The 26,815-nt window shown below is 42.1% G+C and overlaps 2 protein-coding genes across 3 annotated transcripts; both read left to right on the top strand.

Moving 5' to 3' along the window:
• Window positions 1–10,857: 10,857 nt before the first annotated feature.
• On the top strand, window positions 10,858–22,051 carry adhfe1 (alcohol dehydrogenase iron containing 1). Its single transcript, XM_021613197.3, has 14 exons — window positions 10,858–11,018; window positions 11,219–11,256; window positions 12,909–12,952; window positions 13,231–13,284; window positions 13,535–13,689; window positions 14,091–14,287; window positions 14,612–14,689; window positions 14,845–14,950; window positions 17,265–17,417; window positions 17,571–17,669; window positions 17,808–17,886; window positions 20,140–20,236; window positions 20,467–20,624; window positions 20,832–22,051. Exons 1-14 carry the CDS (start codon window positions 10,966–10,968, stop codon window positions 20,913–20,915), a joined length of 1,395 nt encoding a protein of 464 aa, XP_021468872.1. The 5' UTR covers window positions 10,858–10,965; the 3' UTR covers window positions 20,916–22,051.
• A 350-nt stretch (window positions 22,052–22,401) lies between these two features.
• si:dkey-97a13.12 (uncharacterized) lies at window positions 22,402–26,811 on the top strand. Of its 2 annotated transcripts, XM_021613195.3 has the most exons (5): window positions 22,402–22,557; window positions 22,898–22,941; window positions 23,950–24,117; window positions 25,915–26,006; window positions 26,212–26,811. In XM_021613195.3, exons 1-5 carry the CDS (start codon window positions 22,491–22,493, stop codon window positions 26,417–26,419), a joined length of 579 nt encoding a protein of 192 aa, XP_021468870.2. In that variant the 5' UTR covers window positions 22,402–22,490; the 3' UTR covers window positions 26,420–26,811. The 2 variants fall into 2 exon arrangements, with proteins under 2 accessions (XP_021468870.2, XP_021468871.2); XM_021613196.3 differs by lacking the exon at window positions 22,898–22,941 and having other exon boundaries at window positions 22,418–22,557.
• The last annotated feature ends 4 nt before the right edge of the window (window positions 26,812–26,815 follow it).

The raw sequence follows: 26,815 nt of genomic DNA, 5'->3' as shown, positions 1-26,815 counted from the left end.
GTCATGAGAATTTTCAGATATCAAAATGGGGTCGCCGGCCAAAACGTTTGGGAATCCCTGGTGTAAATGAAGGGGAGGAGACAGGTTAAAGAAGGATGGTCCATCCCAATGGACATCCAGCCAACTTGACACAACTGTGGGAAGCATTGGAGTCAACATGGGCCAGCATCCCTGTGGAAAGCTTATGACACCTTGTATAGTCCATGCCTCGACAAATTGAGGCTGTTCTGAGGGAAAAAGGGGGTGCAACTCAGTATTAGGAAGGTGTTTCTGATGTTTGGTATTCTCAGTGTAGGCTACAGCAATATGTAAAACAATGCTAAGCAGTACCCAATTTACTGAGCATCATAAATGTTTTAACAATCTAAGACATTCATTCTTTCTGCATTCAAATAGGGTTATTTTTTTTCAATGGATGAATTAGGACGTCTCAGAAAAGTGTATTAAACCAAACCCCTTGTCTTACAACCTACTTTGGCCAGGAGTCTAATTTAGATGAACACAACCAAAGGTTCCTGATGTTGGTAAATTGATGCACAGGTCCCTTCATAAGACAGACAGTGGCTTGCGAAATTATTCACCCCCTTGACATTTTTCCTATTTTGTTGCCTTACAACCTGGAATTAACATAGATTTTTGGGGAGTTTGTATCATTTCATTTACACAACATGCCTACGACTTTGAAGATGCAAAATAGGTTTTATTGTGAAACCAACAAGAAATAAGACACAAAAACAGAAACCTTGACACTTAGATTGCACAAAGGTGGACTTTATTTAACTAATTATGTGACTTCTGAGGGTAATTGTTTCCATCAGATCTTGTTTAGGGGCTTCATAGCAAAGGGGGTGAATACACTTTTCAGTTTTTTTCTTCTTTTTTTCTTTCTTTTTTGAAACAAGTAATTTTTTTCATTTTCACTTCACCAATTTGGACTATTTTATGTATGTCCATTACATGAAATCCAAATAAAAATCAATTTAAATTACAGGTTGTAATGCAACAAAATAGGAAAAACACCTAGGGGGATAAATTATTTTGAGACATGTCACTTGACATAGCTAAAATGAAAGAATGTTCCGGGGAAATGATTTTTGTTATTACTCACCGTGTTGAGGTGCTGGTGGATACAGTTATCCACCACTTTCATAGCCTTTTCTTATTTATTTGTTGCTCATAATTGCATTTCCAAAGGTGGCGGTGGCAATGTCAGGGGAAAACATAGGGTGGATCCCGAATGGCACTCTATTCCCTATATAGTGCACTACTTTTGACCACGTCCATAAAAATAGATGTGCACGTCTTCACCAGAGATTGGTACCCTCCGAGCCGAATCCTAAGTGTGGAACCAGCTAACGATGTAGCCAGGAGGCACCCTGACAGTTAACGTTAGTGGTGAGAGAAGACTGTTCATTACTCTGTCACTGACCTCCTGGCGATGTTCTGGTATGCACACACGCACACACACACACACACACACACACACACACACACACACACACACACACACACACACACACACACGCACGCACACACACACAGGGTGACATGGAAGGTCACATGTTGTGTGTCACTCTATTGATCAGTGTGAATGCTGATGTTGATCTCGCTGACATTATCACTCTGTCTGTGGGGTATGTCCAACAGGCTCAGGATGTGTCCCAAATGGCACCCTATTCGCTACAGAGGGTAGTGCGTACGGCCCAGTACATCACTGGGGCTGAGCTCCCTGCCATCCAGGACCTCTATACCAGGCGGTGTCAGAGGAAAGCCCTAACAAAAGACTCCAGCCACCCAAGTCACAGACTGTTCTCTCTGCTACTGTACAGCAAGCAGTATCGATGCACCAAGTCTGGAACCAACAGGACCCTGAACAGCTTTTAAACTCAAGCCATAAGACTGCTAAATAGTTATATAAATAGTTAACCAAATTGCTACCCAGATTATCTGCATTGACCCTTTTTGCACTAACTTTTTTTGACTCATCACATACGCTGCTGCTACTGTTTACCATCTGTCACTTTATTCCTAGTTATATGTGCATATTGTAATTACCCCACAGCCCATCTTTCTATGTGTATTGTTGGGGAGGTTCTGTCACTATTAGTCCACACCTGTTGTTTACAAAGCATGTGAAAAATTACATTTGATTTGATATAGTGTACTACTAGGCAATAGGGTGCCATTTTGGGGTCCTGGTCAAAGGTAGTGTATTAAATAGGGAATAAGGTGACATTTGGGATGCACACTCTGAGTAATACACTATTAAGTCTCAGGTGGTGGAATGGAGGCGTCTGATCTCCTCCTCAGTGACCCTCAAATCAAGTAGGGACCTCTTTTCCTTTTCCAATCATCATTCGCCCCACATAATTAAATCTCAAATTAATCAGAATTCTTCCCGCTGACCTCACCTTTTTGTAATTGCAACTCACATACAGGAAAATCTTGTCACATTTCCACTCGTTAGAGGTTGTCATGACGTAGGGAATATTAAAGGCAAAGCTCGGCCTTGCTCACGGCGTTCACAGTAAGGCCCCTGCATGCGTCATCGTTGCTAGGGGTCATCACACTGATTTGGACTAAACAGTCTATGGGAAAACATTTCCAGAGGGAAGTCTTGTAGGTCTACTTCTAGGTAGCGATTCATCTGCTACATCCATCTCCCTTTGACCTCCTGATTCTCATGTGCTCCACTGTAACAGAGTGGAAGTGTTGCAACGACAGGTACACAACCCTCCACACTGAAACACAAGGTACTCAAGAAGCACTCAAAAATCACCATCAAGATCACTGTCAATACCACCGTCAACGCCAAGAGTGACCATCCACTCACTACATAAGGAAACATGAGAGTGTCAGACTTATCAATTTCTTGAGTCTATTCACTATGTCCAGGACATTGCAGGACATTTTGGTCCAAATAAAGTCCCTAGTCAATGTGACTCACACAGTGACGATAACAAAGTTTGGTTTTTAATTCAATCCGAGCCTTCTGGTGTTGGGGGGGCTGGACAAAACATAGCCTCTGGGCCACTTTCCATTGTGTCCATCTGCCCTGGACACTTTCTGTATATCAAAACTACAAAAATAATAAATCCAACTGAATTAGAAGTACAATTATTTAATGAGGGAAGGACAGCAGATTTGCCATTGTCTGTTTAATGTTACACCAATTACTGGCCTGTCTGAAATAAGGGTGTTAGGAGAGAGCTGGCGCTTGCAGCAGACACACACACAGACACACAGACACACAGACACACAGACACACAGACACACGCACACACACACGCACACGCATGGCCCAGTACACGATCACAGCCATCAGATGTGCAACGCTTATAGCTGAAACAGTGCTTTGTACATCTGATAAGAAAATATATGCATACAGTACATGCACACCTCCATTGATATGCAAAAGCGATGAGATGCAGGTGGTCATTTGTATGAGAATACATGTTTATTCTTGCATGGTTTTCACAATTAAGGATCTGTAGGTTCTTGCATTATTTATGGGCAACAGTCTTAGAATTTTAGGCTGGCAGGCAAGGAAATGCTACTTTCGTGCATAATGGCATTTCAGAGAGTGGTCCTGACAATTAGCAAGTACAGCACAAAGCCAAAAAGAGGGAGGTGTTCCCTCTATGAGCGTCCCAAAATGGCACCATGTTCCCTACATGGTGCATTACTTTTGACCAGAGCCCTATTGGCCCTGGGCAGTAGTAGGGGACTATATAGGGTCAGCCAGCCTTGATGGGGTCCTACTAGCTGATAACCTTTATTCTAATGGCTAGAATGTGTGGTGTATGGCTACCGGAGACATAATAATTGCTGAATTGTTGCCAAACCCCCATGACTGTTTGTGAAGAATTGTTACGTTAGACATGGCATGCATGATACATGTATATGATAGTAATCTAAAGTTATAAACAATGTTAAGATATGCAAGGAAAAATGCTGTTATTGTCTTCCAGAAAATACTATTTGTAATGCTCCATTTCTCAACATTGTCCATACTTTATCATCTGATAGAAATCCTCTATTAATCAGCATAACCTTAAATTGTTCCAATGATTTTTCACAGAAAAAGTTTATGACTCAAAACCTTTTAGAGCTAATTATGTCTTGTGATGTTGACAATTTAAGTTGACAGATGTTTCATTCAAACATCTCTGACATTCCATGAAAATGTGCATCTAAAAAGCTATGAATTCGAAAAAAATAAAACATTTTTATCTCGTCAACACTAGCATTTTCCGCCCTATTTTCTAAAAAGGATTGGATACAATCCCTCCTCTGAAAGAGGAGCAGATCGATATGCTCACTTTCTATTGCTCATTGACAGACCACCTAAGGCAGTGACTGTGATCCTAATGTAATGCTTTTGGAGTTCTCCTCACACTAAGTGATTACTCACAGAGTCAACTGAGGAGGGAGACACAGTGATAGGATCACTGAGAGAAGCAGTAGATTAATACAGAGGACAAAGCAATTTCACGTCACATCAGCACAAACCCCTTTTACTGGACAGGGGCCCTTCAGACCAGGAACCCTGGCTGACCCTACTGGTCAGAAGTCCCTTTTGAAGTGCCAGGCTTGACCAGTAGGGGCAGGATATGGCCCCAATCAGCTTTCTATCTTGATCCAGGGCTACATCATCTATTCTATAACAAACCGGAAAAGTCCAAGCTGAAATACTTTTTGCTCCATTATTCGAAAGGGCAATAAAATCCAGATCCACAAACTTTCTCTTGACCACAGAAAGTGGCAAGCCTTTTTCTAAGAAAATTCAACAAAGGACCAAGATGTCATCTAAAACACCTTTCCTAACGGCATAGCAAACGTGGACTCATAAAACGTTGGGGTAAGTGTAAAGTATATTGTATGATATTGTTAGACATTGTCCCACACAATGACATATATGACCCCTTCACCTTGACAGGCCTGCTCAATTTAATTTAGAAACACAACGAGGTGTGCAGCATTGTAGGATCCAAGTAACAGCCTACATCCTACCACACCATCTTCAGAGATCGCTGCGCACATGGAGATGTTTCCCCCACGTTGTCCAGGCACTTGGACAGCAGCCAGTTGGCCGTTGAGGTTCCGCCCACGGCGCCGAGTTTTGGCCAGGTTGAAGCCCGCTTCATCAACAAAGATATACTCTACTTGTGATGGTTCACAGAAGCATTAAGCAGCATCACCCTCTAAAAATATATTTTGGTTAGTTATTTTTACAGTACAGTTCCAATATGATATTGTCAAGTAACATGTGCATCAAACATACTCGACCTGCAGTTGTTTCACCTGGTCGTTGTTTCTCTCAAAAGGCACCAGGGAAATGTGTTCATACTGTAAGAATGTTTTGTGAATTGACATACATTTTAATATGTCCTTTACTGCAAATGTACTGGTAAAGCATATCGCATATCCTGCAGACTTACCGGTTGTCTTGGCGAAAAGTTCTCATGATCGAATTGAAAGTTGATCATTTCAGATTGGGGTGAACTAATCTGTTAGCCTCTGACATGGTAAGGCCTCTGTTTACCACATGGTCAACAACAATGTCCCGGACTTCATTAGACACAACAGTTCCCTTCCGTCTTCCTCCCTCTCTCTGATGTCCACCTCTTTGAAATTGTTATTAATATTGTTTTTCTACTTTTTCTCCCCAATTTCGTAATATCCAATTGGTAATTACAGTCTTGTCCCATCGCTGCAACTCCCGTACGGAGAGGCGGAGGTCGAGAGCCATGCATCCTCCGAAACACGACCCTGCCAAGCCACACTACTTCTTGACACAGTGCTCACTTAATCCAGAAACCAGCCGCACCAATGTGTCAGAGGAAACACTGTACAACTGGTGACCGAAGTCAGCGTGCATGCGCCCTGTCCGCCACAAGGAGTCAGTAGAGCGAGATGGGACAAGGACATCCCGGTCCGGCCAAACCCTCCCCTAATCCAGACGGCGCTGGGCCATTTGGGTCACCTGGTTGTGGCCGGCTGCGACACAGCCTGGGATCGAACCCGGATCTGTAGTGATGCCTCTAACACTTCGATACAGTGCTCTTTGACCTCTTTGACGGGGCTCATGCCCAGCTCTTTGACCTCTTTGATGGGGCCCATGCCCACCTCTCTGACGGGCCCCCTTGTATTGTAAGTATTGTGAACATTGCATTGTGAAAAGCAATTACTTCATATGAAAGGTATTTCTAGATAAAACATTGATTAGTTTTGATTAAAAAGTTATTTTTTGTGTGTGATTTTTTGTGTTGTACTAAGTCAATTGAAAATGTGCTTAAAGTTTTGAAAAAACTGCAGTTTTGATTATCTGTTTTGAGTTTTGTACTAAGAGTTGGGAAATTTTACCACACACTTGTGAAAATAGTACCAAAGCGATAAGAAAAACTGTAAACTGTGTGCATCCCAAATGGCACCCTCTTCCCTATATACTTAGTGTTCTAGTCAAAAGAAGTGTAGGGAATAGTATGTATGATGTTCATACCCCTGAAGCAACCAACACATTTGTTCAAAATAGGTAGGAGATCTGACTATTTATATCATACAAGTCCTTTATATCACTAAGACCAACGAGAATAAATCAATTTGACCACACCGAGTCACTTTGATTTTACCACAGCCGTGTTGACAGGAGTGTTTCCGCAACGTGCCCTCTCTCATCCCTCTTTCCATCCCCCTCTCTCCATCACCTCTCTGCATCCCCTCTCCATCTCTCCACCCCCCTTTCTCAATCCCCTCTCCCTCTTTCCATCCCCCTCTCTCCATCACCTCTCTCCATCCACCTCTCTGCATCCCCTCTCCATCTCTCCACCCCCCTTTCTCAATCCCCTCTCCCTCTCTCCATCCCTCTCTCTCCACCCCCTCTCTCTCATCCCCCCTCTCTCCATCCCTCTCTCTCCATCCCTTTCTCCATCCCCCTCTCTCCATCCCCCTCTCTGCATCCCGATCTCTCCAATCACCCTCTCTCATCCCTCTCTCACCAACCCCCTCTCTCAAACCCCTCACCCTCTCTCCAACCCCCTCTCTCCATCCCTCTCTCACCAAACCCCTCTCTCAATCCCCTCTCCCTCTCTCCAATCCTCTCTCTCCATCCCCTCTCTCATCCCCCTCTCTCTCCATCCCCCTCTCTGCATCCCCTCTCCCTCTCTCCATCCCCCTCTCTCATCCTCCTCTCTCCATCCCCTCTCTCAATCCCCCACTCTACATCCCCTCTCCCTCCCTCAATCCCTCTCACTCCATCCCTTTCTCTCCATCCCCCTCTCTCAATCCAACTCTCTCCATCCCTCTCTCTCCATCCCCTCTTCCTTCTTGCTCCTTTCTCCAGGTTACAGCGGGTCAGAAACAATGTGTCAGTAAGAGTGCCAAACCTGACAGCCCATTTCCCAAAACTAAGCCTCCACTTATGTGACATCCATGTTTCAGCGAATGCGTCCCAGTCACAAGGTGTTACAATGCCACTGTTTGTGGCAGAATACATTTTCTGTGACAGTTTGACCTTTTGCGAAGCTATCGACTCTCTCCTTCCTCTCGTTGCTCATCCAGAGGGGGAACTCTCAGACCATGCATTCAAATGCATCTTATTATTACTTATTCCTTACTATCATGTACACTTACTTGCATCAATTCAAATAAACATAATATTTATGTTGATGTGAAAAGACTATAAGAGAAATTGCATGAAGCTGTGGACTTCATGTAAACTCCCTACCATATTGTCATGTAATTTGTGCTATGAATACTGCAGATGCATCATGTGGCATGTCTATCCAATTAACATTGTTTCTGGTGATCACTCTCATGTCACAAGCCCTCCACTGACCCATAATGAATCATTGGAATTAGATCCATGAGAGTGTGATGGAGAAAGCAAGACGTGTGTATCAGATAGTGATGATCTTCATGCAGTATAGGTATAAAGTACGTTATGTCCTTTTCATTAGCTGTGTTATGAAATGAAATAAAATGCTGTAATGATGAATTAAAGGGCCTCACACACTATGACCCTGTATCTGAGAATAGAACAGAGTATTTCAAGATGGATGAGAACAATTGCTCTGAAGTGAACAACAATATATTTATTCTATGAAAATTACATATTAAAAGATCTACTGGTATTCCACAGGCAAATGTTGTTAGGTGAATACAATTATTTATTTTACTTGTACAAAGTTACAAAAACTAAACAATTCATGATAAGCTAAATTAACTATAAATGGTATGGCATTGTGATGCCAATACCTGAACCAAACTCTAAAATCCACATCACAGAGTAGAACTATGAAAATACACTTCTGAATACAACTCAGTTGGAACAATTTAAAATGGAAGGTACTCATTGGCTGATCTCTCATATTGGGAATGACAGTGCTGCTGCTTTTTAAAAAAAAATGTATTTCACCTTTATTTAACCAGGTAGGCTAGTTGAGAACAAGTTCTCATTTGCAACTGTGACCTGGCCAAGATAAAGCATAGCAGTACGAGCAGACAACACAGAGTTACACATGGAGTAAACAATTAACAAGTCAATAACACAGTAGAAAACAAAGGGCAAGTCTATATACATTGTGTGCAAAAGGCATGAGGTAGGCGAATAATTACAATTTTGCAGATTAACACTGGAGTGATAAATGATCAGATGGTCATGTACAGGTGTACAGGTATATTGGTGTGCAAAAGAGCAGAAAAGTAAATAAATAAAAACAGTATGGGGATGAGGTAGGTGAAAATGGGTGGGCTATTTACCAATAGACTATGTACAGCTGCAGCGATCGGTTAGCTGCTCAGATAGCTGATGTTTGAAGTTGGTGAGGGAGATAAAAGTCTCCAACTTCAGCGATTTTTGCAATTCGTTCCAGTCACAGGCAGCAGAGTACTGGAACGAAAGGCGGCCAAATGAGGTGTTGGCTTTAGGGATGATCAGTGAGATACACCTGCTGGAGCGCGTGCTACGGATGGGTGTTGCCATCGTGACCAGTGAGCTGAGATAAGGCGGAGCTTTACCTAGCATGGACTTGTAGATGACCTGGAGCCAGTGGGTCTGGCGACGAATATGTAGCGAGGGCCAGCCGACTAGAGCATACAAGTCGCAGTGGTGGGTGGTATAAGGTGCTTTAGTGACAAAACGGATGGCACTGTGATAGACTGCATCCAGTTTGCTGAGTAGAGTGTTGGAAGCCATTTTGTAGATGACATCGCCGAAGTCGAGGATCGGTAGGATAGTCAGTTTTACTAGGGTAAGCTTGGCGGCGTGAGTGAAGGAGGCTTTGTTGCGGAATAGAAAGCCGACTCTTGATTTGATTTTCGATTGGAGATGTTTGATATGAGTCTGGAAGGAGAGTTTGCAGTCTAGCCAGACACCTAGGTACTTATAGATGTCCACATATTCTAGGTCGGAACCATCCAGGGTGGTGATGCTAGGCGGGCATGCGGGTGCAGGCAGCGATCAGTTGAAAAGCATGCATTTGGTTTTACTAGCGTTTAAGAGCAGTCGGAGGCCACGGAAGGAGTGTTGTATGGCATTGAAGCTTGTTTGGAGGTTAGATAGCACAGTGTCCAATGACGGGCTGCTAGGTGTTTAATGGGAGGAGCCCTTTCCAGCTGCAGCATGTTGGGACTGTTATACAATAACATTGTGTCTGTGCATCCCAAATGGCATCCTATTCCCTGCATAGTGCACTAGTTTTGGTCGAAAGCAGTGCACTAAATAGGGAATTGGGTGCCATTTGGAACAGCCACCTGTATCACAGTCTCAGAGAAATGGTGCTGGCTGCACCACACTGAGACTGAAAGGGCACAGGGAAATTGCTCTTTTTAAAGCAGGCTAAGGACATGGAGTTTCTTTCGCTGCCTGGCTAGTCTGTCCCCTCTGATACCATCATCACGGCTCAACACGGATCTCCTCATGCCCTGGTTAACACCGGCCAGAGCTGACACATGTAGTGTAGCGGTGCGAGTGAACACAGCACAGGTACTAAATCACTGTGAGTCACTTGGTGGAAAAAACCCATCCAGCTGAATGAAACGATCAGTGTCGGAGGTATGGAGAATAGAGGTGCCTTTACAAGACAGACACTACACATAAACAGTCTCTTCCTTTAGATTGTCTGGTATCAGTGCTGTATATAACCATTAATAATGGCTCTGGGCTGGCACCTTGCAGGTTGTACAGTATATGTGGAAGATTAGAGGTCACAGGGTTAAGGGGACCACAGAATTAGAATTACCGCCATAATAAAACATATTTCTATTTTATTGTTGGGGACACCGGAAGTAGATATGAATGAAAATTGAGAGATTTCATGGTGACAAATGGTGGGAAATACGTTTTTTTTCACTCTCTAGTGACAACTGCAACAGTGGCAGCCTATGTGGTAAGGGAACTTTGGGGTTGACAGTCCGTTAGGCTGCGTGTTGCGTGACGCCAACTGTCTAAAGTGCTCTTCCTCACATCACTTGATGTAGGCTACGTAATCACATGCCTGACTGTCACTCACTGGCAGTAAAGGGCAGAGATGCTATTATTGATCGTTATTCATCCAAGTATGAAAACTAGGATGCAGTTATAGCTTAGGCCTATGATGTGCAGTGAATAAATCTAAACCCATAGGCGATAGGTTGTGATTTCAGCTGATAGTCGCCCTCCTTTTCCTATGAGTTGAACTTGATATTGAACATTACTACTTTGGTTACCCTAAATTATATTTTGAATAGTAGGACTAGGCCATCTTTCTCTTACAGTAAGTTAACTCTACTGCCTGTTACAATAAATGGAAATTGTGCTTTCCTCATCATGACGTGAGTGGTAGAGCCTTGGGTAAACGTCATAGGTCTGACCCATGTCCTATATCTTTTCACATTCGGTACAGTAAGGGGCGCTCGTGTATCAGTTCAAACTCCAGACTTCGACTCCCTCGAGTTGAACCCAAAAGCCGAAGGAAGAACTACAACATGGCAGGACGCGACAGGATTGTGCATTTGCTCAGGCAACTTGAAAAAGCAGCGTAAGTTGATTCCTAATCGCGAAAATGCACAAATACAAGATTGTTATATGCACTTATTTAGCTAGGCCCCTACCTAACTTGTTATGTAGTAGCCAGATGGCAGTGCAAGCATCGACGTCAACCCAACTTCGTTTCACTCGCGGGTTTGCGTCAAATGATTACACTGTTTATGAAAATGCCGTTTTTTCCCCCATTTACAGGTGCAGATGCCCTGCCCATTCTCATACATTCCATCAAGGTAGTAGTTGGTTAAAATAACCTGTTTTATTATAACACACCGTTATTGTTAATTGTAACATGTATGTAACACCTAACACAGCTTCTTGTGCAAAAGCTCTGTTCTGCCTGTCATTCAAGTTTTCTATGCACCTAGTGATTTAGCGCCACCCGGGGCTGTTTTATTTATCTGTATCTAGGTTGCACTCATTACTTTCTTACGTGATGTAATAAACAGGAAACAGTGCCCATAATTGCGAACATTATAAAACAGTTTCTCCGCGTCAAAATGCGCATCAGCCAATTCAAATCGTTGATTTATTTATACTTGAAAGAACGCTGCATTGTAGCTGGTCCCATCACCTGGCACACGTTAGCCCTATGCTAACCTCACCAGATGACAGTGATTATTTCCTGGAACAAAATTCCACATAGCCAATTATAAATTATGACGAAGATGGACTTGAACATGGTTGCAAGTTTCCATAATTGCAACTATAACAAAGTCAAGAACTCATTATCATCCTACAGGTGGCAGTATTGCAGTAACAGTCAGTTATTATAAAATACATTTATAGCGAGTCCGGGCTCGAAAACATGTTGCCGAGCATCCACAGTAGAGGAACGTTTGTCAATCTACATTAGGCCGACACCTATCAATCAGTTGATCAACACATCCTACAGCACGAGGTAGACCTATTCATGTGGTTACACAGACCATTCAGTGCTTTCGGGTTGTTGTTCATTGTCACATTTAAAAAAATATTTTGTTGTATTTAACTAGTGAAGTCAGTTTACGGCCAACCTAGGACAAACCCGGACAACGCTGCGCAACATGGTGATTTCTCCCATGAATTCAAAGGAAGCCCGAAGAGGACTAGCCACCCCGCATAGCCTGGTTCCTCTCTAGGTTTCTTCCTTGGTTTTGGCCTGTCTAGGGAGTTTTTCCTAGCCACCGTGCTTCTACACCTGCATTGCTTGCTGTTTGGGGTTTTAGGCTGGGTTTCTGTACAGCACTTTGATATATCAGCTGATGTAAGAAGGACTATATAAATCAATTTGTTTTGATTTGATTTTGAAAAAGACAACACAAACAGCTGGGTTGCTCCTTTCCTACTAAGAGCACCCGGGCCTCCTCTCCCAATCTGAGGCCCATCTCGGACTCAAGCATACCGCCTACGCCGACAATGGACTCAAACACTACCACGCTCCCATTGACCCGCAATGAGTGGCCCTTGGCACTTATTTTTTTTATTTTACCCACAATTTCTCCCCAATATCGAGCTAGTCTCATCGCTGTAACTCCCCAACGGGCTCGGCAGGCAAAGGTCGAGGCATGCATCCTTGAAACATGACCCGCCAAACCGCGCTTCTTAACATCCGCCAGCTTACCCCGGCAGCCAGCCCCACCAATGTGTCAACTGACGACCGGTTTATCTATTAAAACCAGAGGTTTACGGAAAACCTATCCCTGACTCTGGTTCAGTTCTTGAATGGATTTTGGCTATCTTTTTTTGGTTAGAAACACCTCAAGGAGGACAGTACACTGTCACTTTAAAAAATAAAGAAATGTGTACATGTGAACCACTAATTAGGGTCCATAAAAACATGGAACAAAAGTGTGGTTTTTACCCTGTCACAACATGTTTTAAAGTTGTAATGTTTGTGCTCTAGCTTCAGGACATGACTGTGGAAGAAAAACGGATTATGCATTTGAGGTAACTTGAACTATTTAACCATATTTTCACTCATCTGACTTTGACATGGCCACAGAAGCTTTTCAAAATAATTAAATAAGCCCTACTAATAAGCAGACATGACGGTTATTAATTAAAGTAGTCTTTAGGCTAAAGTACTGCAAAAAAAAAAAAAGTGAACTGACACTTTTCTAAGATATCTATTTCTCTATTTTATTAATGAAAAGTAGTCAACGGTATTCTTCCTTGGGATGTTGGCCAACGTTAACCATATTTTTTATGTTATTATTTGGTTTCAGATGGCGAGCTCAAACATTAGATATGGAGAGGGTGTCACACGGGAAATTGGTATGGTAAATAAGTCTCTGCTATTTGTTGATGCTATTCTTGACAAGATATTAAACAACTCATGTTTACATAATATAATTGTTCTTCCTAAATGGTAAGGGGTTGTGTTCACAAGTAAAAAGTGTCAATAATAGAAGAGACATGAACAGGCCTAAAATTGAATTTGCATATAATGCTTTGAACATGAATCATATAAGATTTTGTCTAAGGTGTGAATAACACTCTCCTATTTTGTGATTTTCTTTAAAATTGCAGGATCTTCAGAACATGGGAGCCCGTAATGTGTGTCTGATGACGGACAATAATCTGTCTCAGCTCTCTCCTGTCGAGGCCGTGTTGGAGTCTCTAGTTCAGAACGGGGTTAACTACAAAGTTTATGACAATGTTCGGGTGGAGCCAACAGACTCCAGGTAACCCTATGCGTTCCAATTGGCACCCTAGCTATTCCCTATATAGTGCACTACTTTTGAACAGAGCAGGGTCCATAGGGCTCTGGTCACAAGTAATGCACTACCGTATATAGGGAATAGAGTGCCATTTGGGAAACTTCTTTTCAATTACTTTGTATTTTTTTTATTTTATTTAACTAGGCAAGTCAGTTAAGAACAAATTATTATTTACAATGACAGCCTACATACAGTACCTACACCAAGGTATGTCATACATCTTGACTGGAATTTCATCATTACATTTGATATTGATTCTAGTTTTTCCTCATTTGGAGTAAATGTATGGATGAGAAGCGTAATCAAAAAGTAAATCGAGGGATGAATTTTCAATAAAGTAATCACTTTCACTCTTTACTATACAGCTTCAAGGAGGCCATAGCTTTTGCGAAGAAAGAAACGTTTGACATTTACGTTGCTGTGGGTGGAGGCTCAGTGATTGACACCTGTAAAGCTGCCAACCTGTATGCCTGCCATCCCGATGCGGATTTTCTAGACTTTGTCAATGCGCCTATAGGGAAGGCAAAGCCTATTACAGGTGTTCTCAAGCCCCTGATCGCAGGTACTATGACCCTCAGTCACGAATACACACTGAGGTTAATAGGTTTAGGAACTAACTGACCCTGGTACACTGAACCATTTAGAATCTGTTGTATGTACACTGTATATAAATGTGTCTTTACTTTGACTATTATAGATTAGAGAGATTTTTTTGTGGATGGTTGTGCACACCTGATCTTGTTAGACTACACCTCAAATCCTCTCAGGGAGGAAATTAATATGTCATACACTTTTAGAACAATTGAATGGATGTGCAGATATGCAGTTTTCCTAATATAGGCTAAACTTGTACATGTTAGTCACATGGCAACTATTTTCTCTTAAGTTCCCACAACAGCAGGAACTGGCAGTGAGACAACAGGTGTTGCGATCTTCGACTTCGAAAAGCTGAAAGCAAAAACTGGTAAAAAAAAAACACGTTGTCAGGGCACAGCTATCTCTCTCCTTAGTTGCATTGCTGGCCTCACATTCAAATGATAATTAAATTCATACTGTATGTTGCAATGTTTCATTCAATGACTCAGTATGACTTGCTTGTCTTCTGGTTCATCTATTCAGGCATAGCCAGCCGAGCCATTAAGCCGACTCTTGGAATAGTGGATCCTCTCCACACTCTGCATATGCCCGAGAGGGTGGCTGCCAATAGTGGTTTTGATGTGCTATGGTATGTAAAATACTGTATTCAGTGCATTCGTAAAGTATTCAGCCCCCTTCCCCTTTTCAACATTTTGTTACTTTACAGCCTTATTCAAAACATTTTTTTTAAATGTCTCATCAATCTACACACAATTCGCCTTAATGATAAAGCGAAAACAGAGTTTTAGCAAAAACTGAAATATCTTATTTACATAAGTATTCAGACCCTTTGCTATGAGACTCGAAATTGAGCTCAGGTGCATTCTGTTTCCATTGATCATCCTTGAGATGTTTCTACGACTTGATTGGAATCCACCTGTGGTAAATTAATTTGATTAGAGATGAAAGGCACACACCTGTCTATATAAGGTCCCACAGTTGACAGTGCATGTCAGAGCAAAAACCAAGCCATGAGGTCAAAGGAATTGTCCATGGGCTCCAACACAGGATTGTGTTGAGGATCTGGGGAAGGGTGCCAAAAGATTTCTGCAGCATTGGTCCCCAAGAACACAGTGGCCTCCATTTTTAAATGGAAGTTTGGAACCACCAAGACTCTTCCTAGAGCTGGCCGCCTAGCCAAACTGAGCAATCGGGGAGAAGGGACGATGGTCACTGACCGCGCCAGAGTTCCTCTGTGGAGATAGGAGAACGTTTCAGAAGGACAACCATCTCTGCAGCACTCCACCAATCAGGCCTTTTTGGTAGAGTGGCCAGACGGCAGCCACTCCTCAATAAAAGGCACATGACAGCCCGCTTGGAGTTTGCCAAAAGGCCATGAGAAACAATATTCTCAGGTCTTACGAAACCAAGATTGAACTCTTTGGCCTGAATGCCAAGGGTCACATCTGGAGGAAACCTGGCACCATCCCTACGGGGAAGCATGGTGGTGGCAGCATCATGCTGTGGGGATGTTTTTCAGTGGCAGTTACTGGGAGACTAGTCATGATCGAGGGAAAGATGAACAGAGGAAAGTACAGAGAGATTGTTGATGAATACTTGCTCCAGAGTACTCAGGACCTCACTGGGGCGAAGGTTGACCTTCCAACAGGACAACAACCCTAAGCAAACAGCCAAGACAACGCAGGAGTGGCTTCAGGACAAGTCTCTGAATATCCTTGAGTGGCCTAGCCAGAGCCCGGACTTGAACCCGATCTAACACCTGTGGAGAGACCTGAAAATAGCTGTGCAGCGACGCTCCCCATCCAACCTGACAGAGCTTGAGAGGATCTGCAGAGAAGAATGGGACAAACCTCCCAAAAAAATAAAATGTTATTGGTCACATACACATTTTAGCGTCCTAGCCAAGAAGACTCAAGGCTGTAATCGTTGCCAAAGGTGCTTCCACAAAGTACTGAGTAAAGGGTCTGAATACTTATGTAAATGTGATATTTCCATTTTTAATCTAAAAACCAGTTTTTGCTTTGTCATTATGAGGTATTGTGTGTAGATTGATGAGTAAAAAAAGAACAATTTAATCCATTTTTAGAATAAGGCCTTTATATTCTGGTTAGGGCCAGTTTGTGCTGTTCTGTGAAGGGAGTAGTACACAGCGTTGTACCAGATCTTCAGTTTCTTGTCAATTTCTCGCATGGAATAGCCTTAATTTCTCAGAACAAGAATAGACTGACGAGTTTCAGAAGAAAGTTATTTGTTTCTGCCCATTTTGAGCCTGTAATCGAACCCACAAATGTTGATGCTCCAGATACTCAACTAGTCTAAAGAAGGCCAGTTTTATTGCTTCTTTAATCAGGACAACAGTTTCCAGCTGTGCTAACATAATTTCAAAAGGGTGTTCTAATCATCAATTAGCCTTTTAAAATTATAGACTTGGATTAGCTAACACAACTTGCCATTGGAACATAGGAGTGATGGCTGCTGATAATTGGCCTCTGTACGCCTATGTAGATATTCCATTAAAAATCAGTAGTTTCCAGCTACAATAGTCATTTACAACATTAACAATGTCTACACTGTATTTCTGATCAATTTGCTGTTATTTTAATGGACAAAAAAAATTGCTTTTCTTTCAAAACAGGGACATTTTTAAGTGACCCCAAACTTTTGAACTGCGGTGTATATTGATCACATTCAATCAGTCAGTCTGTGTAACATATTATTATGTTTTTAAGGCTACATTCACATCTTTTATCAACCTTATAAGCCAAATAACTCATTCATCAACATGCTTCTCTCTACCGACATGCTGCAGAGGCCTTTGACCTTTCCCCCACTCTGTGCTCTTATAACGCCAAGGTGGTGCCAGATAGAAGTGACTGATTAGAAAAATAGGAGTTGGATTAAGTTATTTTCTTCATCTGTTCTCTTTGTGTGTCCTTATGCAGCCATGCCCTGGAGTCCTACACGGCTCTTCCCTACAACATGCGCAGCCCCTGCCCTCCCAACCCCATCAACCGGCCGGCCTACCAGGGCAGTAACCCCATTAGTGATGTCTGGTCCAGACATGCTCTGAATGTAGTGGCCAAGTACATGAAACGGTAAACGCCTTCCTGATGAGGCCTCCATTAGTTATTCCACAGTTTTATCCTCTAAAAATCACTACTGTCTATTGTGAATATTATTATCAGTGGTTTCTTATTATTAGTGCTGATGTAGGCGACGTCATTAACTGTTCACTTTCTCCCTCTAAGGGCGGTGAACGATGCTGAGGATGTAAAGGCCAGGTCCAGCATGCATCTTGCCAGTGTGTTTGCCGGGATCGGGTTTGGAAATGCTGGGGTCCACTTATGGTAATGTAAACATATGGCTCATTACACCTTCATAATGATTGAAACTGCACGCATCCCCTTCCTTATATGAATAGTTACAGTGTGTCCTGTGATTGATGGTTAATGTGACTGATGAGAGGCTTTTTGTTCATTTTCTAGCCACGGTATGTCTTATCCTATTGCTGGAAATGTGAAGACTTACATGGCTAAGGGCTACAATGTGGATCACCCTGTAGTGGTAAAGCGATTCTGGTCCTTTTCTTCATTTTAGAACCAATAAAAAAGCAATCTTATTATTGAAAAATGTCTGTTTTAAATTTGACCTTTTATATAATTGAAAATTCCATATATTTAGTTCCAAATATCTATGATCTCTATAACCACAGTTTTGACACTGATATAATGTATTTTCATTGGTATTCTGTTCCATGTTTGATATATACACTGAGTATATAAACTATTGAGAACACCTGCTCTTTCCATTGCATAGAATGACCAGGTGAAAGCTATGATCCCTTACTGATGTCACTTGTTAAATCCACTTCAATCAGTGTAGATGGAGGGGAGGAGACAGGTTAAAGAAGGATTTTTGAGCCTTGAGACAATTGAGACAATAGATTGTGAATGAGCCAGACAAAATATTTAAGTGCCTTTTGAATAGGGTATGGTAGTAGGTGCCAGGCGCACCGGTTTGTATCAAGGGTGCAACTCAATATTAGGAAGGTGTTCTTAATGTTTTGTATACTCAGTGTATATTTTCAGGTAACTGCCAAAATAAAGGAAACACCAACATAACAGAAACACCAACAGTAAGTGTCTCAATAGGGCGTTAGGCCGCCTTTGCATAGATTCTACAAGTGTCTGGAACTCTATTGGAGGGATGCGAGACCATTCTTCCATGAGAAATTCCATAATTCTTTATCTTTAAGAAAAAAAGATTTACCTATTTTTTTTTTTCACCCCAAAGTATATCCAATTGGTAGTTGCAGTCTTGTCTCATCGCTGCAACTACCGTACGGACTCGGGAGAGGCGAAGGTCAAGAGCCGTGCGTCCTCCAAAACACAACTCAACCAAGCCACACTGCTTCTTGACACAATGCCCACTTAACCCAGAAGCCAGCCGCACCAATGTGACGGAGGAAACACCATACACCTGGTGACCGTGTCAGCGTGCACTGCGCCTGGCCCGCCACAGGAGTCGCGAGATGGGACAAGGATATCCCTGCCGGGCCAAACCCTCCCCTAATCCAGACGATGCTGGGCCAATTGTGTGCCGCCCCATTGGTCTCCCGGTCACGGCCGGCTGCGACAGAGCCTGGACTCGAACCCAGAATCTCTAGTGGCACAGCTAGCACTGCGCCACTCGGGAGGCCCATAACTTGGTATCTTGTTGATGGTGGTGAAAAAACGCTGTCTCAGGTGCCTCTCCAGAATCTCCCATAAGTGTTCAATTGGGTTGCGATCTGGTGACTGAGACACACAATCTTTAAACCCCCTATACTCCTTTGAGTCTCCTCTTTCAAAGTCACGGAGATGTCTTCTTCTAGCCATAGTAGCCAAAATACTTGGCAACTGGGCATTTATATGCCTGACTCAAAGCATGATGGCATGTTCATTGTTTAATTAACTCAGGAACCACACCTGTGTGGAAGCACCTGCTTTCAATATATATTCTGAACAGAAATGTTTAGTGTTGGTCCCATGAATGTAAAGTGTTGGTCCCATGAAACATGAGCTGAAATTAAAGATCCCAGAAATCTTCCATATGCACAAAAAGCTTATTTCTCTCAAATGTTGTGAGCAAATTTGTTTACATTCCTAATAGTGAGCTTTTCTCCTTCGCCAAGATAATCCATCCACCTGACAGGTGTGGCTTATCAAGAAACTTATTAAACAGCAGTATCATTACACAGGTGCACCTTGTGCTGGGGGCAATAAAAGGTCACTCTAAAATGTGCCGTTTTGTCACGCAACACAATGCAACAGATGTCTCAAGTTTTGAGGGAGAGCGCAATTGCCATGCAGGAATGTCCACTAGAGCTGTTGCCAGAGAATTAAATGTTAATTTCTCTACCATAAGCCACCTCCAACAGCATTTTAGAGAATTTGGAACTACGTCCAACCGGCCTCACAATCGCAGACCACGTGTAGCCAGTCCAGGACCTCCACATCTGGCTTCTTTATCTGCGGGATTGTCTGATACCAGCCACCTAGCTGCACCCCTACCCAGTCATGTGAAATCCATAGATTTGAATTTAATTGATTTAATTTGACTGATTTCCTTATATGATCTGTAACTCAGTAAAATCTTTGAAATTGTTGTTTATATTTTTGTTCATTATACTTAGTATCCCTCATTTACTGAAGTGTTTCCTTTATTTTGGCAGTTAACTGTATATAACAAATATATTGTTTCAGAAATATGTATCTCCATTCACAGTTTAACTATCAAGCATTAATAGTTCCCATGTGTTGCTCTTCTGTCCCATAGCCTCATGGTCTGTCTGTGGTTCTGACCTCTCCTGCTGTCTTTGCCTTCACTGCCAGTATGTGTCCAGAGCGCCACCTGGAGGCAGCAGAGATACTTGGTAACAGCAACTCTTCACTACAACACCCCCAACAGTGTTGTCATTAAATACTAACACAAATATATTCTCAATTGTAATTTCCTTTTACCATTGCTTAGTCTCAAATGGTAATCTATACCATAAACAGTGCTCTGGACAGGTGCATTAAGAGGTGTCATGCATGCGTGGCACTATTGTTTCCTCGCTGATTTTGTGACGTCAAGCTCACACCCCTCCATGTCTCTCCTCAGGGGCTGACGTGAGCAACACCAAGAGGGAGGACGCTGGGCTGCTCCTGGCCGACACCCTGAGACAGTTCCTCTATGACCTGAAGGTAGAGGACGGTCTGAGTGCTGTCGGCTACACCAAGGATGACATACCTGACCTAGTGAGAGGAACAATACCTCAGGTAGAAATGTTTCACATTAAATGTGCAAGACATGTTCTTTCACGCCCTGTTTAAGACTATTGAGCCCAGATGTTGGTAATAAACCCACAAGCAAGGAGAGTTTAGTGTGCTAGTGCTACTTTCCTTTTTCATTACATGTACTATGTCTCTTTTCTGACTGGTATTTCCTGTGTCTGCCCCTGATTGTGTCACTATGGTCTCTTGCAGGAAAGGGTGACCAAGCTGTCTCCTAGGGAACACACAGAGGAAGATTTGACTAATTTGTTTGAGGCCTCCCTGAAGCTGTACTAAGACTGGCTCTCTTATGCGTCATCACCCACTCTCATACTGTACCTGTGTGAGATGATGAGAGCCCAAAGGACTCTGTGCTATTCCCTATACAGCACACTACTTTTAACCAGGACCCATAGGGCTCTGGTTAAACATTGGGCACTATATAGGGAATAGGGTGCCATTTAAAACGTAGCCTCCCACCGGTTTGCCATCCCATCCTCCTTTTATTGATAGATACAATTAAATTATAAGGTTCCTTATTTGATTATACAGTATATTACCCCAATTTCAAATGTTGGTTTTGATTTGTATTTACTACAATATAGTACACCGTTGCTGTCATGTTCCCCTCCCCATTAATTTGAGAATAGACTACTGGTCTGGAGTGGACTACATTGTTATGACAGTGTTGCGTCATTCTTAGAAGTGTACTATTTTTAAAAATCTAGTTTCCAGATTACTCAGGTTAACTGTTATGTAAAGTGTGCCCTAATGCTAAGAAAGTCTGATCTGGCTGCTTTCAAGTAGGTTAACCCAGGAGAGCACACTAGGAGAGCTTTTAAGGTCCATTGAGAGAAAGAGAGCCAAGTTAAGGTATCAATATGATACAGAATATCAGTGCATCCCAAATGGCATCCTATTCACTTTTGGTCAAAACTGGTGCACTATATAGGGAATAGGGTGCAATGATATCTATCCTTATTAATGATAGATTCTGTATATTGACATGGAAATGGAGTTACGCTAAATCCTCGTTACCGTTAGGTCTTGATGTAAAGCAGGACACAACTCCTTTCTAGGGAGTTTTTCCTAGCCACCGTGCTTCTACACCTGCATTGCTTGCTGTTTGCGGTTTTACGCTGGGTTTCTGTACAGCACTTTGAGATATCAGCTGATGTACGAAGGGCTATATAAATACATTTGATAACTGGATGTCAAAATAAATGCATTTTAGGATCCATAATCATTTATATTCAAAACGTACATGACTCTGATCCCATAAAATCATTAAATCATTTTAGTTTCTGTTTTCTTTGCTTGTCTTGGCAATGTTTCTACTTTTTTCACTCCTGTTCATATGTCACATTTTATTTTTTCTGAATAAGAAAATAAGAATTTCAATAAATGAAGTATTGCGATTTAATTAATGGTAATTTAAATGTGTGAACACTTTTTTTGTGTGTGGGCTACAAATGAATGAGTAGACAGAAAAAAAATCTGCAGTACATTATACTTGTTTTTTACATGGCAATGATTTAAAATGTTAATGGTGGATCAGTCTTTTTGTTTCGCGTCATCGTATTCGTTTGACTCAAAATGACAGATTGCAGATGAAAATAGATTCAAAGGTGTCAGCGAGTTCGAAGAAACACTTTATGCGACTTGCGTGTGTGTGATGGATAGAAAGGGTGTGTGTGTGACATGCGTGTGAGGTGTGTATGTGTGATGGATAGAAAGGGTGTGTGTGTGATGGAGAGAAAGGGTATGTGTTACTGTGTTTCTGTGCGGTGGGATTAGTGACACTGGTGTTATTTAAAGCGGCGTGCAATAGTGTGGAGCTGCCAGACAGTGTCTCAGACACAGCAGGAGAGGATGCAGAAGATCTACGTGCAGAGTGATGGGCACTTTGAGGTATTCACCACTGTCTTCTCCCCACAAGGTGAGTACCACCTGCAATCCTCTCTGTTTCTCAGTGTATGAGTGCTGATTTAGGATCAGTTTTGCCTTGAATCACAATGAATAAGAATGCATGAAGAGGAAGTAACTTATCCTAGAGTACTCTGAAACTCTTGATCCATTATGGCCCCAGTTCTATTTTGGACTAGTCTCATGTTGTCATACTGTCCTGGTCTTTATTGAGGTTGTTATTGTGCATAGAGGATTCATTTATTTGCTTTTTCAGGGTATTTTCATTGACTGGTTTTCAGTAGCCTATCATAGTTTTGCTGTCATCTTGCCTAACAGCTCTTTATGACTTCATATCTACCCTTTTTTATCAGCTTGTAGAGCAAGAACAAGATACAGGCCTAGGGAAGCAGTGAAGGTATGTTAATGATTTCTCATTATTGATAGAGCTACATGTATAGTAAGTCGCAACCAGAACATCAAATATATAGCAAGCACAGATGTGAACGATCCAGTGTCAGGGTGACGTTCTGCAGAGGATCAAGATGTGTTGTCATTTAGACTAGAGGAATGGAGCAACAACATGAATGGATGATAAGATGAACACAGTGACAACAATATACGGTATACAGTAGAGCTAGAAGATCTACTTAGAATTGATTTAGCAAGATTAGTCCGATGTGATTGGTGGACTTTCTCAGCAGAAAGTGACATAAGGGAATGACTTGAGGGAAGCAGTGTAGTCTACTCCTCTAGGCAGGCCTTGACCCCCTCTCCTTTTTCCACATCACAGCTAAGGACCTTCTATATATAGCTCTCTCTATTGGTTATTTAAAGGAGATCAACTCCAGCGAGCCTTGGACTGTTGACAGACATGAGGAACAGGAGACCTAGATAGACTCTTATCCCTCTCTTTCAGTAACAAATTATTATCAAACTTCTGTGCTCATAAACTGTACAGTAACTCCTGTTTTTATTTAGAGCAACAAATACACTGTCCACGGTATTGTCTCTCTCCTGGCAAAAGTTACATGTCACTGATGTCAGTGTAAGGATATACAGTACTTGTAATTTAAGACAAGATAATCCTCTTATCTGGTCTTCTGTGGGGACATTTTGAATGAAAGCGCAGTGGCTGGGTTTGGCCTCTGTAACCTGTTGGTTCATCAAGATAGACAATTAATTAATTAAGTATATTAATTAAATCTCAAGAATAGGATTTGTAGCATGATGTAATATTCTGAGTGCAATGAGCTGTAACTTCAGTTGTCTCAGGTAAAGGGAGAGAGCATCCTCAACTCTTATTATCTTGCATTAACAAATGAAAGTGTTTTTTGAAGTTGGAACCAAAAATAGGTCAACTATTCCTTGAGTAGTACTTTGTCTCTTACTGAGTTACAGTGGCATCTTACTTCTTCTCCTTCAGGTAGTAGCAGCAGTCAACTACAGGCCTCAATGGCCAGATGAACTTCAACTCTGTCAGGGTGACATCATCCAAGTTCTCTTCAGAGATGAGCCCTCGTGGTGGTTCGGGCGTCTACAGAACGGGGCAGAGGGGTACTTTCCAACCGCATGTGTGACCAGACTGAACCAGGTAAGGTTTTTCCCCTGACTGCTGAAAAGCAAGATTAAAAAAAGGAATGTAGAATGTTTTTTATATTTTTGTTTTGTGAACAACCTTTCATTAAGGTTTGTTGCTCATCCAGATATTGGACTAAAAAGAGATGAGTAATGTTTTGACAGTGTAGAACTTACTGTGTAGATACAGTTGAAGTCGGAAGTTTACATACACCTTAGACTTAAATTCAGTTTTTCACAATTCCTGACATTAAAAATTCCCTGTCTTAGGTCGGTTAGGATCACTACTTTATTTTAAGAATTTGAAATGTCAGAATAATAGTAGAGTGATTTATTTCAGCTTTTATCTCTTTCATCACATTCCCAGTGGGTCAGAACTTTACATACACTCAATTAGTATTTGGGTAGCATTGCCTTTAAATGGTTTAACTTGGGTCAAACGTGTAGGGTAGACTTCCACAAGCTTCCCACAATAAGTTGGGTGAATTTTGGCCCATTCCTCCTGACAGAGCTAGTGTAACTGAGTCAGGTTTGTAGGCCACCTTGCTCACACACGCCTTTTCAGTTCTGCCCACAACATTTCTATAGGATTGAGGTCAGGGCTTTGTGATGGCCACTCCAATACCTTGACTTTGTTGTCCTTAAGCCATTTTGCCACAACCTTGGAAGTATGCTTGGGGTCATTGTCCATTTGGAAGACCCATTTGCGCCCAAGCATTAACTTCCTGACTGATGTCTTGAGATGTTGCTTCAATATATCCACGTAATCCACGTTTGTGTAGTGCACCAGTCCCTCCTGCAGCAAAGCACCCCCACAACATGATGCTGCCCCCCCCGTGCTTCACGGTTGGGATGGTGTTCTTCAGCTTGCAGGCCAGAGGACATTTCTCCAAAAAGTACGATCTTTGTCCCCATGTGCAGTTGCAAACCGTAGTCTGGCTTTTTTATGGCGGTTTTGGAGCAGTGGCTTCTTCCTTGCTGAGCGGCCTTTCAGGTTATGTCAATATAGGACTTGTTGTACTGTGGATATAGATACTTTTGTACCTGTTTCCTCCAGCATCTTCACAAGGTCCTTTGCTGTTGTTCTGCGATTGATTTGCACTTTTCACACCAAAGTAGGTTAATCTCTAGGAGACAGAACGCGTCTCCTTCCTGAGCGGTAATGACAGCTGCTTGGTCCCATGGTGTTTATACTTGCGTACTATTGTTTGTACAGTTGAATGTGGTACCTTCAGGCGTTTGGAAATTGCTCCCAAGGATGAACCAGACTTGTGGAGGTCTACCATTTTTTTTCTGATGATGTCAAGCAAAGAGGCACTGAGTTTGATGGTAGGCCTTGAAATACATCCACAGGTACACCTACAATTGACTCAAATGATGTTAATTAGCCTATCAGAAGCTTCTAAAGCCATGACATCATTTTCTGGAATTTTCCAAGCTGTTTAAATGCACAGTCAACTTGGTGTATGTAAACTTCTGACCCACTGGAATTGATACAGTGAATTATAAGTGAAACAATCTGTCTGTAAACAATTGTTAGAAAAATAGCTTGTCACGCACACAGAAAGTAGATGTCCTAACCGACTTGCCAAAGCTATAGTTTGTTAACAAGAAACTTGTGAAGTGGTTGAAAAACGAGTTTTAATGACTCCAACCTAAGTGTATGTAAACTTCCGACTTCAACAGTATATAACATAGCTTCCTGGCAATTAACTCTACAGAAATAAACCGTCCCAACTAGTTGTTGGACAAAAGCTTGATGATGTAATCATGGACGTTGACCAGAAGGTCTAATTTTGGTATGGGTTTACAGAGTGATGATCATGAGCCGGTGAATGCCAATCCAAGCTCGTTACAGAGTTCATCCAAGGATGCAGCTCCTGATGCCCCATGTGGCTGCACAAGGTGAGAACATCTGTGATCCTATCTCACCTCCTCCCCACCCAACAAACCACAGAGAGGATTGACTTCAGTTGATTGTAGTTGTCCTCAGTATAGTCAAAAAACTACCACCGTATGCAGTTTTCCCATCCAATAGGACTTCTATATATTGGGTCAATGAGAATCAACAAGAAACCCTCTGTGTTTGTTTCCCTCTTTATGTATGCAGCGGTCGTAGTACTCCAAAGGTCCCCAGGCATGAGAAAGAGAGCCTCTTCCGGGCCCTGGGACACGAGGCCTCCTCAAAGTCAGGCTCGGCCCACAGCTCCCCTAGCCTGTTGCACCGTGTGCTGTCCAAGGGCCACCGGAGGAAGATTGACACCCAGGGACTGGGAGATGTAAATTGCTCCATCAATGTAGCATTTGAACCTGACTGATTGTTTATCTCTAAGAATTGTATCATGTATGTGCAGCCCTTTCTTCTGTGTTAGTTTCCATGGCTGTTAGGTTCATCAAAACACAAACTTCACAAAACTGGAGCTATTATAGCTGTCATATTTTGGGGTAATAGTGAAATATCAATCATAAGGGTGTGACATGTTACACTACTTGTTCTGGAGTATGTTTATCCTCTATTCACCATTGAGATTAATGGAGTACAGCAAAGTACATGTTCTGTCAGTCTTCTTCTCTACTGTTAATAGCCAACTGTGATCCCTTATTTGTTAGCTGTTTTTACCCCATTGTTATTTGCACTGCTGCTTCACTTTAATTTGTACATATTGCATATATTATATTTGAACAAAATACATTGTAATGTTACATCATTGTTT

This window comes from Oncorhynchus mykiss, chromosome 8 (genome assembly GCF_057628025.1).
Source record: "Oncorhynchus mykiss isolate SJ-2025 chromosome 8, ASM5762802v1, whole genome shotgun sequence".
NCBI classification, from domain to species: Eukaryota; Metazoa; Chordata; class Actinopteri; order Salmoniformes; family Salmonidae; genus Oncorhynchus; species Oncorhynchus mykiss.
Note: the sequence above shows the minus strand (reverse complement) of the source record. Positions and strands in the feature narration are given on the sequence as shown.

Excerpts from the sequence above, each read along its gene's own strand:
- adhfe1 (XM_021613197.3), top strand. The coding sequence starts at position 10,966 with ATGGCAGGACGCGACAGGATTGTGCATTTGCTCAGGCAACTTGAAAAA. Across the intron at positions 14,690-14,844 it reads AAAGCTGAAAGCAAAAACTG|GCATAGCCAGCCGAGCCATT; the intron begins GTAAAAAAAAAA and ends TCATCTATTCAG. Across the intron at positions 20,625-20,831 it reads TGAGAGGAACAATACCTCAG|GAAAGGGTGACCAAGCTGTC; the intron begins GTAGAAATGTTT and ends GGTCTCTTGCAG.
- si:dkey-97a13.12 (XM_021613195.3), top strand. The coding sequence starts at position 22,491 with ATGCAGAAGATCTACGTGCAGAGTGATGGGCACTTTGAGGTATTCACC. Across the intron at positions 22,942-23,949 it reads GGCCTAGGGAAGCAGTGAAG|GTAGTAGCAGCAGTCAACTA; the intron begins GTATGTTAATGA and ends CTTCTCCTTCAG. Across the intron at positions 24,118-25,914 it reads GTGTGACCAGACTGAACCAG|AGTGATGATCATGAGCCGGT; the intron begins GTAAGGTTTTTC and ends ATGGGTTTACAG.